The sequence below is a fragment of the Podarcis raffonei genome, chromosome 17 (genome assembly GCF_027172205.1).
Source record: "Podarcis raffonei isolate rPodRaf1 chromosome 17, rPodRaf1.pri, whole genome shotgun sequence".
Classification (NCBI taxonomy): Eukaryota; Metazoa; Chordata; class Lepidosauria; order Squamata; family Lacertidae; genus Podarcis; species Podarcis raffonei.
This window is the reverse complement of record NC_070618.1, coordinates 34,935,857-34,952,213: the sequence shown is the minus strand read 5'-3', so window position 1 is coordinate 34,952,213 and position 16,357 is coordinate 34,935,857. Positions and strand designations below refer to the sequence as shown.

At 49.1% G+C, this 16,357-nt stretch overlaps 1 protein-coding gene across 1 annotated transcript in view; it reads left to right on the top strand.

The window, feature by feature from the left end:
* The first annotated feature begins 4,177 nt into the window (after positions 1-4,177).
* Positions 4,178-16,357, top strand: part of MAST1 (microtubule associated serine/threonine kinase 1) — a 90,027-nt gene continuing 77,847 nt past the window's right edge. Inside the window, exon 1 of the mRNA XM_053370336.1 lies at positions 4,178-4,305. Coding sequence (XP_053226311.1) covers positions 4,267-4,305 — 39 coding nt within the window. The 5' untranslated portion in view covers positions 4,178-4,266. The remainder of the gene's footprint in view (positions 4,306-16,357) is intronic.

The following is a 16,357-nucleotide window of genomic DNA, read 5'->3' as shown; positions in this document are numbered from 1 at the left end:
ATGTAAAAGCTTCCCCAGCGATCAATTTCTGCATTTCAAACTTTTGCTGCAAGGGACATTGGCAGGCCGGGCTGCTCCCACCCACCCACCCCCTCCCTCTAGGCAGTTGGCAACCCTAGCGAGAGACCCCACTGAAGATGCCTGAGCCCCTAGGAGCTTCTGAAGTCATCCTTTGGACCACAGCCATGGTCTTCATCACAATTCCGCCTTGCCCTAGTTCACTTCTTATTGATTAGCCCTTAAAGCCAACCCTTCCATCCTCTGAGGTTTCGTTTTTACAATCAAGTGCTATATAAATTTTACGAAATAAATAAATACGTTGTCTCCAACCCCATCCTTTGCCAAACCATGAAAACATCAAGCGGAGATTGCAGCCTTGGAGGGATTTGTGGGATGAATGAAATAAAACTGTTATAAGTTTGAGGTGCCAGAATTTGTGGGGGCAAGGCACCCATAATTTCTAGATTTAGTAAGTGTTAGAATTTAATCAAGGTTTGGGAAGTTAAACTGCAAACACTGACCTCCCAGATCGAGCAGGGATTCAAAATGGAAATAAAACAGACCAGCTTCCCCATGAGGTAACCGCCTGATAATGGCTGAGCCATCAGGACATTCAGTGCTGGACAGCAAGGGGGAGTGGAGCCCCTCCTCCAGCTGTGTGTTAGTGGGCAGAGACAAAAAGGGTTTCGGATTTCAGTTTGGATGATGTGGGTTGGAGGGGAATCGTTTCACTGGGCTAACAACAACAACAAGGAACAAGAAAGGGGCCGAAGAGCACCATGTTGACTGACTGAGACAGGCTGTAACAAAGAGACAGAGAGCATGGCTGATTTTTCTGCTCTGAACCTCAAGCCTGCTGTGCCTATGGGAGAAGGGACCCTCTTGGAGTGTAGCGTGTTGAGCCCCTGCATCTGGACTCAGGTTTTATATATGTGTGTAAATAAACCATATATCATAAAAACACTACAGTCTCCGCCGTGCCTCGCTGTCCCTGGGTAAAGTGCTCCTGGAATGCCTGGAATCTTGCACCACTTGTGGAATTTGGGGTGGCATGTAACAATACTTTTTCTCTCAGCCACCATCACCTAATACTCACACCCCTTTTAGGGCTGCTTAACAGATAAGAAAAGAGTGTTGGCAGTTTGGCGCTCCCAGCCCCCACTCCCCCTGGGACTAGAAACCAGAGACTGATCAATAATACAGCAAAGCTCTTAGCATATGTCAAAGATACTGTGATGGGGGACAGGACATGGATGAGCCTTGTGAAAAAAGCCAAAAAACATTTTATTAAATGTCATTCTCCCCAGACACATTAGCTCATCAGACTAAATTATCCCATTTCTCCTCCCCTCCCCTTGTACGCTATGACCCATAACATAATAACATGTTTCTTTGGGATGAGAGAGGGCAAAGCTAGAGAGAAAAAGAAGCAAAGTGTTGGGAGATCTATATGTGAAAGGGTCAATGATTGATCTTGTCTGTAATCCCAATGCCATTAGTGCCCAGAGAAACTCTTGCTTTACAAAGGACTAGTTCTTACTGAGGTGGTAAATGTGTCTGAGCTGCGCCACTTCAGATCGTAAGTGGGGACTTGCATAATGGAACACTCCTCATTCCCTGCAGATAGAAAACTAGCAAGTCAGGGATAGAATCCATCTCACTGACATCCTAGTTTTCTATGTAGAGGAAGGGGGAAAGTTGTATGGAGGAGCATAACTCACCACCACCTATAGACTGACATGGCATAGCCTTGACCACCACAGTGAACCTTCCTGGAAGTAAGTCCTATTGAACGGAATGAGGGTTACTTCTGCTCTGTGGCTGCTAATAACATCTGTACCAACTCAATGACATAAGCAACAAAGTAGTTGCTTCAGGTTCCAAGGAATCTGCACGAATGCTGATCTCCAAGGAAACAGAGATCAAGGAGATATAGATATGGGGTGCACCAAAGTTTAGTTTGGGGTTCAGGAACACATAGATCTTAGTTCATTTTTAAAGTTCTTTGATGGTGTTGCATTTGAACTTTCGTGCAAATAAGGAACTAGGAGCCAACTTCGGTGTCCCCCTGATGCTGAGGGCTAACTTCGGAAGCAAGGAGCCTTGTCTGTCCTGAGACCATGGGAAACCAATGCCAGGTGGGAAGAGGCTATGCTAGGCTGCATCATGGACCCATGTGCATTAAGGCAGCTTCGTATGCTCCTATGGCAGCAGTGGCCCACAAGACACCATCTGGGAAGTTTTGCAAAGGATTCGCTCCTCCACAGCTCCCACCAATTTTAATGCAACTTGTATAAAGAGAATTTACCAATGCATTGTGTACCACATGGGAGAGTAAGAGCAGCTTCAGATTTTCTGCTTGTGCCAGCCCTGTGTAAATTTAAAATATAAGACCAATATATTTCTGTGTAACCTACTAAAGCACATTTGTCAGACTACTACACTATCAACTGCCATTGGATGATGATGAGCTGGATTTGATTTAGCTGGCTACTGGGATGTTTTATCTGTGTGGCTTATGGGTGCTAGAATCTGATATTACTCCCCCACCCTTTTAAAGGCAGATCTTCATTTCAAGTTACCAGAAAGGAGATTCTGACTAAACATCTGGAAGAACCTTCTTACAGTAAGAGCTGTTTGACGGGGAACGGACTCCCTCGGGAGCTGGCGGACTCTCCTTCCTTGGAGGTTTGAAAGCAGATGTTGGATGGTCAACTGTCATGGATGCTGGACTAGAAAACCCTTGGGGTCCCTTCCAACATTACAATTCTATGATTCTATATAATAGTCAGGGTAGACAGGGGGGGCACAACTTGAATAATAATAATAATAATAAATTTTATTTATATCCCGCCCTCCCCAGCCGAAGCCGGGCTCAGGGCGGCTAACAACAATAAAACAGTACAAAAGTACAGCATAAACAACATTCTAAAATCATTCATTATAAAATTAATTAGTAAGATATCGGGGGGGGCCGCAGGTAAGGGAGTGGGCGCTGCTGTGGTCTAAACCACTGAGACACTTAGGCTTGCTGATCGGAAGGTTGGCGGTTTGAATCCCTACAATGGAGTGACCTCCCATTGCTCTGTCCCAGCTCCTGCCAACCTAGCAGTTCGAAAGCATGCCAGGGCAAGTAGATAAATAGGTATTCTCGCGGGAAGGTAAATGGCGTTTCCGTGCGCTCTGGTTTCTGTCAGTGTGTCCCACTGCACCAGAAGCGGTTTAGTCATGCTGGCCACATGACCCGGAAAGCTATCTGCAGACAAACGTCTGCTCTCTCATCCAGTAAAGCGAGATGAGCGCTGCAACCCCATTAACTGGTCTTAACCCTCCAGGGGTCCTTTTCCTTTTTTATCTTTCTGTCCCACATAATTGATTCCATGATGCAGCACGCACACACCATTTGAATGGGAATGGACATAAAATCTGCGGGGGTCCGGCCCCCTCAAATATGTTACTGTGGGGAAGCCCCCACAGGCCCCTAGGAGTTGGCTCTTATGGGGCCGACCAAGACATTTTGGCGCCTGAGGCAAGACGCGCCACTGACGCGTGGAATGCAGGTAGCGGGTGGGGTGGCTCCTTCTTAAGGGCTGCCTCGCAGGTGAGATGGCAAGAGTCTAGTTCTCAGTGAGGCTCGTTTGCCCGAGGGCGGGGGAGTGCGTCAAAGCCCGGCGCGCTGCAGCTGCGCCCCCCACCCTCAGCACTGGAGCAGGCGCGGCGCCGTGTGATCGCCAAGGCGGCCGAGGGGAAAGGGTTAAGGAGGCCGGCTTTGGCCGGCGAGGGGGCGCCGCATCCTCTCGCTGCCCCCGCCAGGTCGGGCTTGGTGGCAGCCGGAGCGCACGTCGGCCCCGCCCGCGGCGCACGGGAGCGGGAGCGGGAGCCGGGGAGGGGCGGCCGCCGCCCTAGCCGCCTCCTTGTGCCGCTGCTCCAGCTCCGGCAGCCTCGGGCGCGCATGCAGCCGGCGAGCCCCAGGGGCGCGGCGTTGCTGCCCCGGCGCAGAGAGAGGATCCGCCCGGCGCGCCCCGGGCCACGCGTCGCAGGCGAGGTGCCCGCCAGGCCCGCCGCGAGGCCGGGGCTGTGCCGCAGTCGGGGGGCGGGCGGGCGAGGCGCCCCCTCCGCGCAGCCCACCTGGCCAGCCCCGCCCTGAGCGCCGGCCCAGCGCAGCGCAGCCGCGGCCTGGAAGGCGGCACGGGAGGCGCGCAGGCTCGGCTCGGCTGGCACTAGGCGCGCGGCGCCCATGGGGCGAGCTCTTCGGGCCGGCCAGCGATGGACGACTCCGGGATCATACGCCGGAGGCGGCTCCAGGTAAATCAGGGCGCGCGGCGGGTCCCTTCTCCCTCCTCTCCAAAGCGAAGCCCGCGCCGCCCTGGCCAAGCCTGCCGCGGTGCCGGGGATGCGGCGCGCAATCCGCGCGCCCTCTCCGCCGACGCAGGGAGGCCGGCCGGCCGGCCGACGGGCAGCAGAGGCAGGGCGGCAGCAGCAGCCGCCGCTCTCTCCTCCGCCATCCCGGGGGAGCCTCCGAGCAGAAGCCCAGCCCGGGCTTGTTTCTTCCTGCAGGGCGCAGGTGTGCTCGGTGCCAACCGAGCGGCGCTTTCCTTTGGTGCCAGGGGGGCGCCGCCGGAGGTGGCCGCGCTCCCCGCACGCCAGACCCGAGCAAATCTTCTGGTGTGTCGAAGGGGGGGGGAGTGGGAAGGGGGGCGGAATGGCCGAAGACCAGCGGGGAAGCCGAGGGCCGCCTGCCCCGGGTGGGCTGTGGGGTCACGCGCGTCCCTGGGCAGCGCCAGGGAAAGATCAGCGGCGCCTGCGAATCATCATTTGGCTTTGCTGAAAATGAGATCTGGGAGAAGGTTCCTTTTTCCGCCTCCTTTCTCCCTGCTCCATCCGTTGGGGCAAAGCCAGACTGAAGAGACCGAGGCTGTACCTCAGTCCTAGGAATATAAGAATTTCCCAGCGGGGTCAGGCTGGAGTCCGTTGATGTAGTGTTTGGCAGCATGCAAAAATGGCAAGCAGCAGTCCCTGCCCCGAGGAAGTTCCACTCTAAATACAGGGCACTAGCAAAGGAGAAATAGGGGTAGAATTATTACATTTATTTACTTAAATAACTTGTTTAGATTTCTGCCCTACGCCTACTGCCCTACGCCAAGTACATTATCAGGGCAACTTTACAAACATTATTATTTTATAAACCTTAATGTGTAGAGTAAACTACAGCTTGAGCATGACAGCACCCAAATGGAATAGAGCAATTGACAAACACTAAAAAGGGTGAGAGGGTGGGGGATCAAAAAAGTGTCGAGGAAGACTTGGAGTGGGTGCTGGATGAGCCTTTGATTGTGAAAACATTCCAAAGCCAAGGTGTCTTATATTGCTACATTTCATTCCCACTTTCCCACTTTGGTTGTCAGGAAATGTTGAACAGCAAAAGACTGCAATGGAAACATCCAGTTGCTAAAGCTTTTTAGGGAAAGCCCCTGGAGGCCAACCCACCACACCTTTGACATTAGTGCTTGGCTGCTCCAGAAGTTTCACAAATGCTCTGTGAAGCACTGTGTGCTGGTAGCACACATTGTGTGCACAGAAGAATTAGGACTGTGACATGAATGAGATCTAACAACTGGAGTAGTATGGATATGATGAGAGGCACAGAATGGGGCACCCACCCAGAGTCCCATGGACTCTGGGCCTAAGCATGTTCTGCCTGGCTGGTATCTGTTTGTGAGCTCCCCTGGAAATTGAATCAATAGACTGTTCTCTTGGCTCCTTGCAGGCAGTATGAGCTGTGGAGGTAACAAACAACCTCTCCACATGTCCAGACACTTCTAGTTATATGTTTTCAAAATACTTAGCTTTAGCAGTTGTTTAGCCTTGTCTCTCTTATTTTACAGAGCTTGAAAGGTGTTTATGGTATATAAACATATTGTTTGGAATTATGGAGGCATGACAATGTATGCATATGCTAGGTTCCCAGAGAGTAGTGCAGTCCATTCATCTGCATACTGTCCCAGGCAGCGAGGAAGGACACAAGAGAGAGAAAGCTACGGGGATGCTCAGCTCATGTGGAAGGGGAAAGCAAAACAGCAGAAGTCCCCGTGGCTGGACAACGTGCTTAGTGAAGGCGAGGCATTCTAAAAATGGAAACAAAACTTGTTCAAAGCCCATCATTTCTTGTAAGCAATCTGTTCCTAAGAAACCAAATTTACCATTTCCCGAGCTGTATTTGCAGCGGGTCCCTGGAAGGATGCAGAAAGTGTAGTGCAGACTTTTCTGACTTTGTGCTCTCCAGGTGTTTTGGACCGCAGCATGTTGGCTGAAGGCTGATGGGAGTTGTAATCCAAAACATCTGGAAGGGCACCAGGCTGGCAAAGGCTGCTGTACTAGTTAGAGTGCTGGGACTGGGGTGACCCAGGCAAATTCAGATCTTTTCTTAGCTGGGAAACCTTGGGCCAGCCATCATTGGTGTAATCCAACTCACAGGATTCTTTTGAGGATAAAATGGATCTTTGGTTCCTTGGAGGAAAGTGAGGATATAAACGTGATAAATGAGAAAATCTGTTTCTCTTTATTTCACATTGGTAGACATTGGAAGCTGAGAGACATATGAAATAGCAAAAAGTTGACTGGATATGGACAGCTAGTTTCATAGTTCTATTTGGGATTGTATTTTGTTTTGAATTGTTTTTATTCTGTATTTTATTTTGCTGTAATCCATTCTGGGGGTTTCTGGTGAAGGGTGGATAATCTAATAGTTATGATGATGATGATGACAATTAATACTTTCAATTAATAATGCAGCGATCCATAACCTCCCCTACCTTATTTTGCAGTCTCCTTGATGGAGAAGAGAAAGTCACCATCACTCATATAATCTTGGAATAGGGTTTAATTAATTTATGTAGGCCCATCTGTGGTGTCTTTATGCAATGCCCAGGCTGTCCTGAAGCATATGAAGTGAGAAGTGATGAAAGTGCTTCTGACCATGTGAAGAGAGAATTTCATCCGACATAAAGCTACAGATTCCCAGGACTAAGCCATAGGGTTCTCAGGTCTGAAAGTGTTGTTTCCAGATAGTCTCAGTCCTGGAATTTGCACTGTTAGAAATAAATGCCATCTTTCAGTGACATCCACTAGACATCTTTTGCTATATCTCTTCAGACATCATTCCTAACCATGTTCTGCACTAATCAGAATTCAAAATACAGACTATGGTTTGTGCTTCGGCACATGTAAGCCAACCATTGTTTATTTGTCCAGGCGATAGGTTTAAGCATTTCCTCCTTCTTTTACCAATGGTCCTTACAATACTTTGGACTTGTATGTATACTGCCTTTCATATGCTACACAGCAGGAAAAATACAATGATTCATCAAACAGGTTACAACACTAAACAGTTAAAATCTTCAAAAGTAAAACACAGCAGTTATCCAGGGCAAATCTACACAAAACCACCTCTGGAACTAGACACCAGCAAAGATCCTAGGGTCACAAATGCATCTTCAGAAGGCGCCCAAACACCATCAGTGTTGGTGTCCAGCTGGACATGCCACCAAGAGAAGGCTCTATTCCTGATCACCCCCAAATGCACTTCTTCACAATGTTCTACAACCAAGAGGCCTCAGCTGATATGGGCAATGTGGGAGGAGGCAATCTGTCAATCTGGTCCCAAGCTGTTTGGGGCTTTGTAAGCGAGAACCAAAGGGACGCGGGTGGCGCTGTGGTCTAAACCACTGAGCCTAGGGCTTGCCGATCGGAAGGTCGGTGGTTCAAATCCCCGCGACGGGGTGAGCTCCCGTTGTTTGGTCCCAGCTCTTGCTAACCTAACAGCTTTTTTCCATGCGCTGCTCTGGTTTCACCAGAAGCGGCTTAGTCATGCTGGCTACATGACCCGGAAAAACTGTCTGGGATCAGACTTCGGCTCTCTTGGCCAGTAAAGCGAGATGAGCACCACAACCCCAGAGTCGTTTGCGACTGGACTTAACTGTCAGGGGTCCTTTACCTTTACCTTTTTAAGCCAGAACCAGGAAGTTAAACCTAGCCTGATAGCAAATGATCAGCCAATTCAGCTCCTTTAGGAGTGGGGTAATAATATCTGTACAATAATGTAATCCATTGAGTAGCCGAGGCACCACATTTGTCGCTACTGCAGGTTCCAGATCAGCCCCAAAGGCAGCCCCACAATAGAGCACATTGCAGCAATCCAGCTTTGAGGTAGCCAGTGCAGAGTCACAGGCATAAGGCTATTCCTGTCCAGAAATGACAGAAGCTGGTAAAAGGCACTCCTGTACCATTTGATCAAGTGTGGATGAAGTGTATTGACTGACGTGGGGTTTTTTGCCTACTGTTTTCACGATGCTACAAAGAAAATATCACCCCTATGCCTTAATTATACTGTGGCTTCAATATTATTTGTGGAGCTGCAGATATAAATAGTATGCCTTACATTCTTTTAAATGTGACTTGAATTTAGCAACAGTCTTCATGACTTGCAACCATTTTCAATGTAGTAATTATAAAGCTAGTAATCCTTTATCATAATATTTTAATGTGATATGTCGGTGCTGTAGCGTTTTAGACACTTTGCATACAGTAACTCCTACAATAATGAGGTTGAGGTAGGCCCAATATTATTAGCTTTAAGCAGCCCTCTCCTAAACAAACAAACAATATTAGTGTGACTTGCTGAAGGCCATCTAGTGTGTTGATAGCACAGGTGAGATTTGAACTCGGGACTTCTTATTGATAGCTAGGTTTGCTGCATTAAGTCTCTTGCAGAGACAGACCAGGCCAGATAGGGAGCCCACGGTCCAAATACAATACTCAAGTTGTGGGGGCGAGCACATGCAAAGCTGATGCATGCAAAACATTTTTAACTTGCTAATATTCCAAGGTGCCCAGGTGGTAGTCATGGCTCTTCCTACTTTCCTCTTAAATAGCCCTCTGAGTTAGGAGAGGAAGAGGGAGTGATCTTCCCAATACTACCCAATAAGGTCCATGGCTGAGTGGGGATGTGAACCCAGCTCTCCCCCAGTCCTAGTTACAGCACCCTAGCATTGCATTGACTGGCTCACCTTCAAGGATGGCTATTTGACACAGGTAAGTGTAGGCTGGGATTTCGATATGTTGCAAATGCAGCGTGTATCTCAGCCTCTCTGCAGACCATTCTCAGGAAGTCCGCAATTGGTGGGACACACACACACACACACACACACACACACACGATGGATGGGGCAGATTATAGTACTATTTTGGAATATGGCACCCTGTGTGATGCCAAAATTTGGCGTACTCCCCGCAAATGGATCTTCTCCTTTTTGGATCTTCTCAGTTTTGGGTGCCCTCACCTCAGCACCCTGTGCAGTGGAACTGCCTGCACCACCCTAAATCTGGTGTTGTGGTGGGAGGAAATTTGGGAGCATGGCTGGCTGGGGGTTGCAGCAGCGTGGGAGAAAGCCCCCCTGACTGACTCCTATGGGACTGTTGCCAACAGCTGACACGCTTCCAGGAAGACACTCTACAAGGATGTAGAAGGAGAATGCAGCACCCGAAAGTGACTCGTAGGAGAGTCGGACCAGTTACAAAAGGCCAATGGGGAATTGGATGAGAGAGGCCTGTGGTGATTGTTATTATTCTTTTATTTAGTGTAAGGGTAATTTATTTAGGGGACGCGGGTGGCGCTGTGGGTTAAAGCCTCAGCGCCTAGGACTTGCCGATCGAAAGGTCGGCGGTTCGAATCCCCGCGGCGGGGTGCGCTCCTGTCGCTCGGTCCCAGCGCCTGCCAACCTAGCAGTTCGAAAGCACCCCCGGGTGCAAGTAGATAAATAGGGACCGCTTACTAGCGGGAAGGTAAACGGCGTTCCGTGTGCTGCGCTGGCTCGCCAGATGCAGCTTGTCACGCTGGCCACGTGACCCGGAAGTGTCTGCGGACAGCGCTGGCCCCCGGCCTATAGAGTGAGATGGGCGCACAACCCTAGAGTCTGTCAAGACTGGCCCGTATGGGCAGGCGTACCTTTACCTTTACCTTTAATTTATTTAGTGTTAGATAGTACCTCTGGCGGGGAACGCATTGTGCTCCTTGGGTAATTTGTCCACCTTTGGTCCCCATCCTGCACCTGTGGCTCCTAGGAGCTGTCAGCATGTGACAGTGGCCATACCCTGGGAAAGGGCTTCAACTGGCTGGCTAATCCAGGTGAAGGTTGCCAAAGGGTCTCAAACCCTTGGTGAGTTAGGAACTTCCCCAGCGTGAGAAGACGGGCTCAGGCAGACTAAACAGAGGAGGCCAATAGTCGGTCCAATGAACCGTATAGCGCAAGTTCTTAGCACCCAGGGTGCACGTGTGTGTGTGCCTGAGAGATGGGGCACGGAGGGTGCCCGTGCCAGCCCAAGCCCTCACTTCTAACCAAGCTGTTGCAGTCTGAGCTGGTGGCGAGGGAGGAAGAAAGAGGCTTGAAGACACCCCATGACGAGGGAAGACCTGAGGGCTGTGGCACCAAAGTGGCGTATTGTGGGGGTGCCAGGGGGGCCATTGACCTGAGTGCACAATTTGGGTGTGTGTTCAAAGCAGGCACACCATGTAGAAATCCCTGTCATGTGCCATTCATGCCCTGCCCCTACCCGGCATACGGGTGCCCACCTGGCAGCCTGGGGCGTCCCCCTTTGCAAAGGAGGAGGAGGTTGCAAGAGCTTCCAACAAAGTATTAAAATACAGTGGTCTGTTAAACATTAAAAGCTTCCCTAAAAGGGCTGCCTTCAGATGTCTTCTAAAAGTCTGGTAGTTGTTGCTCTCTGGTAGTTGTTGCCACTACCAAGAGGGCCCTCTGCCTGGTTCCCTGTAACTTGGCTTCTCGCAGTGAGGGAACTGCCAGAAGGCCCTCGGCACTGGACCTCAGTGTTCAGGCAGAACGATGGGGGTGGAGACGCTCCTTCAGGCCTCCCCATGTTACGCCCTTGGGTGCAATGACCAAGAAGGCGGTTTGTGCACATGCTGTGGAGGGAAGTGAGGGGCAGATGGGGCTCATCAGCCTACACAGGTAGCCCATCTAGGAGAAGGAAAGCTCTGATTCTAAACCTTTGCTGCCTTCGGAAGAAAAAAAGGCTCAGGAGTAAACCCTACACAAATCCGAAGTGGAGTCCCTAAGATGGTTGGATAGCCTCTTGTATGCCTCCTCCTGGCAACAGCTGCAGCCAAACTGGTGCTAAACATATTGCTCTGCTTTCCTTTGGACCACATCAGTGAGGCTGAGAGGGGCATCTTGTCTTCATTAAAACAACAAACCCAAGAAAGCCCACCCCTTCAGAAAAGGAAAATCTCCACAGCCAAATGCATTGAAGTAAATATAAGTCCCAGCCTGGCACCAAAAATATGACGGTGTTTGTGCCAGGCAGGCCCTTCTGGAGAAAGCATTTCATAATTGGGCCACTGTTGAAAAAGATCTTTCTCCTGCAAGTGCCCACCTCTGGTTTGAACCAGTAGGTATGGTCTGTCTTCATTATGATGGGGAGGGGGAGAGATTAATGAAATATACATGTCCCAATCCTGACTCCATCCAATTTTAGCCATATCATGTTGCCACAACTCTGTAGTTAAGAAGAGCTTTGAGCTCCACTGAACGGCATCCCCAGTTCTTCAGACCCTGCACTTGCTGTTCCACCGTACACATTCCAAGTGTGCCTGCCTTTTCTTTCGCTGATCTTAGAGGTAACCTTCTGCCTGTTCACAGTTCTGAGGGTAGTTTAGGACTGGCAGAGGGAGCACGGAAATGGAGCAGTGCTGTCCCTGTGTTCAGAGAGCCACCCTTGTGTGCTATGGGTGGGGTGAGATTAGGGTGCCTGCAGAGAGAAGCTACTAACACTCATGTGTAATTGGGTTCCGGAGAGCATCGCCATGTGAAAGCAGTGAGAGGTGCAGCTTTTACCACAAGAGTGATTGTGCTGCTCTGATGTCCCTCAGCATGGCTCTGGCGGTGAACATGCCTTCTCTCGAAGACCATTTGGTACATAAACACCCCTCTTCCTGCCTATCAGGGGGCACTTACTTCATATCTGAGTCACTGCTGACTTTTTCTCTTAGCTAGTCACTGTTTTTATGAACTGACTGGATCCAGAGGGTTGATGGGAGGCACCAGCTGGGGAACCCCCAATGAAACCCCAGGGGATTGGTGGTTGGATGACGGTGAGTGGCCAGAGGGAGAAGAGGGGGCAGAGGAGGAGGTGTCAGAAACTGAAGGGGCAACAAGGTTCAGTGAGCAGGAAGAGGCTGTGGCAGAGAGCAGCCCAGAACCAGAGGCTGGAGAGGAGAGGGGCAAGAGACAGAGATGAGACAGGCTGCTGAAGAAGTCTGGGGGGCTTCCCCTCCCCCCTGGTCTCCCAGAACCAGAAGAGGTATGAAGAGGGTGGAGCAAAGACAGGTAATATGATGGTCTCAGATTGCATAGGAAGGACCCAGAGAAGGAGGAAGCTTAGGCAACTATGAGAAGGCAAGGACCTTTAGTCCTCAAAACTGCCTCATAGGGGCAAGTTCTACCTGGAAGAGTTGGTGTTCTCTGCAGGCCTGGCCTCCTGGGCTGTCTAGTTTCTTTGAATAAAAAGTTAACTTCACTGAAGCTGTGTGAGTTATTACTAACCTGCTCCTGGCACCCACTCCTGACAACTGTCTTTGTTTTCAGTGCTTCCTCCTTCTCCCCCTGCTTTCCACCCCACTGCCCTTCCTCATGATGCTGTGGTAGTCAGATAATCTTCTGATCATGATGGGGTAGTAGGGTTTTCTCTTTCCTTGCTCCTTAGCAGATGGGTGACCCAACAGCTTAAAACAACATGCGTTGTACTGCTGAGAGGGGCTTCCTTAGAAAGCGCCCCTTGCTGTGTGCGTTTGGGGTCTTTATGTGCTGTGCTTGGGGCGCCCCCTTCTCAGCCAGCTCCTTATGCATTCTTCTAAATGTAACGGGAGTGTAAATGGAAAAGGGTTTCCTTTAAGAGAGAATAAGAATGACTTGCCTTCAAAGAAGGCTTCTCCCTATACAGTGGTGCCTCGCAAGACGAAATTAATTCGTTCCGCAAGTTTTTTCTTCTTGCGAGTTTTTCGTCTTGCGAAGCACGGTTTCCCATAGGAATGCATTGAAAATCAATTAATGCGTTCCTATGGAGAGCGCTTGCCAGGCTGGTGGTGCGGAGAAGGGCTTTTCTCCCCATCGCAAGCCTTTGGAGCAGCCTTCCGAAGGCTGGCGGTGGGAGGAGGTCTCTCCGCCCCCCCGCCAACCTTCGGAGGAGGTCCGAGGACAGTGGGGAAGACGCGCTACGCTCCCCCGCTGTCCCGGAGATTTCCCTATGGGCTTTCGTCTTGCGAAGGAAGCCCATAGGGAAATTCGTTTTGCGAAGCGCCTCCAAAACGGAAAACCCTTTCGTCTAGCGGGTTTTCCGTCTTGCGAGGCGTTCGTCTTGCGGGGCACCACTGTATTTCTGCATGAGTCACTGTTCTGGACACACCTCCTGGCTGGAATGCAGCAAGCCCAACATAGTGACTCCTTCAGAGAGGTAGCGGGCAGCCTCTGTGAGCTAGTTCTGCTGCACCAAATGGGGAAGGCAGCAAGCACAGTGGTTGGACATATGTCTTGGATGCAGAAAGGCCCAGGTTTTAGTCCCTGCCACCTCCACTTAAAATGATCAGATAGATGTACAGTGGTACCTCTGGTTGCGAACGGTATCTGTTCCAGAGGCCCATTCGCAACATGAAAGGAACGCAACCCGCAGTGGCGCGTCTGCGCATGCTCGGGTTGCGATTCGCCGCTTCTACGCATGTGTGTGATGTCATTTTGCGCGTCTGCGCATGCGGCGAAACCCAGAAGTAACCCTTTCTGGTACTTCCAGGTTGCCATGGGATGTAACCTGAAAGAACGTAACATGAAGCGGACGTAACATGAGGTATGACTGCAATGGGAAGGACGTTGGCTGCTGCTCGCCAGAGTGGGAATAACACTTGGCTAGATGGACCAATAGTCTGACCTGGTGTAAGGGGATTTCCTGTGTGACGAGTCCAGCCTCTTCCAACCTGGTGCCCTCCATCTGTTCTGGACTGCAGCTCCCTTCAGTATAACAGCTGGAGGGCACTAGGTAGAGAAAGGCTGGCCTATAAAGGTCTACACTGGGATCTGCTGCCCCTGTAGACCTGCCACCTAAGGCAGCTGCCTCAGCATGCTTTCTGGGTGGGCCAGCCCTGGCCTAGATAATTCCATTTGTACTTGATACAACAGAATAACCTGCTCCCAGCTGCAGCTTGATTAGAAAGAGGTGGGCCCAGCATGGTGAATTTATTCATTCCCATTATATCCCTAAAGCAAGGCGAGACACAACAGGCAGCCTCTTGGGTGAGTGGGTGATTGAGGCTCACCACCAGAGCCGCCTTACGTAATGCTCTTTCTCACAGCCCGAAGCAGTTCCCTCAGTGGCGCAATTGGTGCACAATGGCACATGGTTTGGGAACGAATGGTTTGGGATCTGAGACTTACTTCATTTGTATGTATTTAGAGGTTGCTGTGTTGAAAATAAAATGAAAGGCAGGTGCAGTGAGCCTGACTATGTAGGAGTAGTTCCCTAAAATAAATATTGCAAAGACTGAGTGTTGTGTTAACTTGCTGAAGGGCTCCTTATGCTAACCCCGCCCCCAATCTTGTGGTTATATATCTTTGTAAGAAATTGCAATGTTGTTATGTTCGCTAAAAAGAGAGAGAGAGGAAAATTGGGGAACTGAGCCCTGTCTCTTTCTGCATCCATTTTCCTTGGTCACTTATTAGGTTTTGAAGAGGTCCTGTTTCTGCCTGTGCAGCCACAGCAGCTGCTGCAATTCCCCAAGTGGGTTGACTTCATCCCTGAAGGCGCACTCTTCTTCCAATGTCTCCTGAGACAGATGGATGCCAACCAATTAATTAGGATTACCATGCTATAGATATGTCATATTTGAACTGTGCGAGGGCATTTATTTAGCTGCTTGTCAGTTTCTTAAAAATGCGTACACACAAGTAGCTTTTAGAAAATGACAGTCGGCCACCCACTCTTGTGTTTGAAAGATTAAAAGGAAATGGCTCACATGTGCATATAATTCAGATATGTTGAACTTGGGTTTGCCAGAGTACCAAAAACTTGTTCAAAATGGCAGTGGATGATTAATGTCATTTTTAAAACAACATGTGATATAAGATGGTGCACCTGTGGAAATTGACTTCACACCTCCTCCCAGCTTGACAGTGATTCATCGGTTACCAGATTTTGAAACAGGTTTCCAATGAAGTGTGTACCCACATGGTGGAAATGCCTCCTAATTTGCTTTTTTTAAAAAAACAAAAACAAAAAACCCTCACAATTTTTTTAGAATGCCAAGAGAAGTTGTGTCAAATCCCTTGTTGATTGAAGAATTGTTCTGTATAGAAATGTTAGGAATGTACTACTGCCTCTTTACATGGATGGCCTTTTGGACCCACAATCTCTACCTCCGTAAATGATAGAATCATACAATCTAGTCCAACCCCCTGCAAATCATCCTTGGCAGATGGCCATCCAACCTCTGCTTAAAAACCTCCAGTGAAAGTCTTGTGGGAGTCTGTTCCACTGTCAAAACAGCTCTTACCACCAGAAAGTTCATCCTAATGTTTTGGTGGAATCCCATTTCTTGTCATTTGGATTTGTTTGTACACACACACACACACACACACACACACACACACAGCCAACAGAGAAAGCTAATACCACTGTTGATCTGTTAATTTTTAAAGAACTGCAAGACTCATCTTGTTTGCCTCCAGAGACCTGCTTAGCTACTTCCTCAAAAACTGCTTTGTTCGTTTCTCTGCCTTAGTTTGCTAGGCCAGTTTACCTGTCAAAGAAATAAATTTTATTTATTTTCATAGGGTGTTTTTTTTTATCTACAAAGCCCTGCTTCTTATTGTTGTTTTAGTTTCTTATCTTAGTCAGGTTTTATTTATGTATTTGCCTAGTGTATTTTAGCTTAATATTGTATAAACTATAGTTTAAAAGAACCCCAACCTTGCCAGTGTTCTACAGTGGTCTTGAAATTACCTGCATTCATTCTGTACAGTTCCACTTTCATTGCTTTGGTGCATATACCAATAGCTTATATTTTGCTGTTTGTACCTTGTTAGGTAGGGTTGCCATATTTCAAAAAGTGAAAATCCCAACACAAAGGTTGTTGAGCTTTTATTAATTCTGACCAAAGTTGTTGAGCTTTTTTGCATTTTTTTTAAAAAAGTTTTGAAATATTTTAAAGGAAATTTGCCATACATCTGGATTTTCCCGGACATTTTTTAAAAAATTGATTTTCTGCCCGGACGCTGTTTATGAGGACTGAATCCTGACT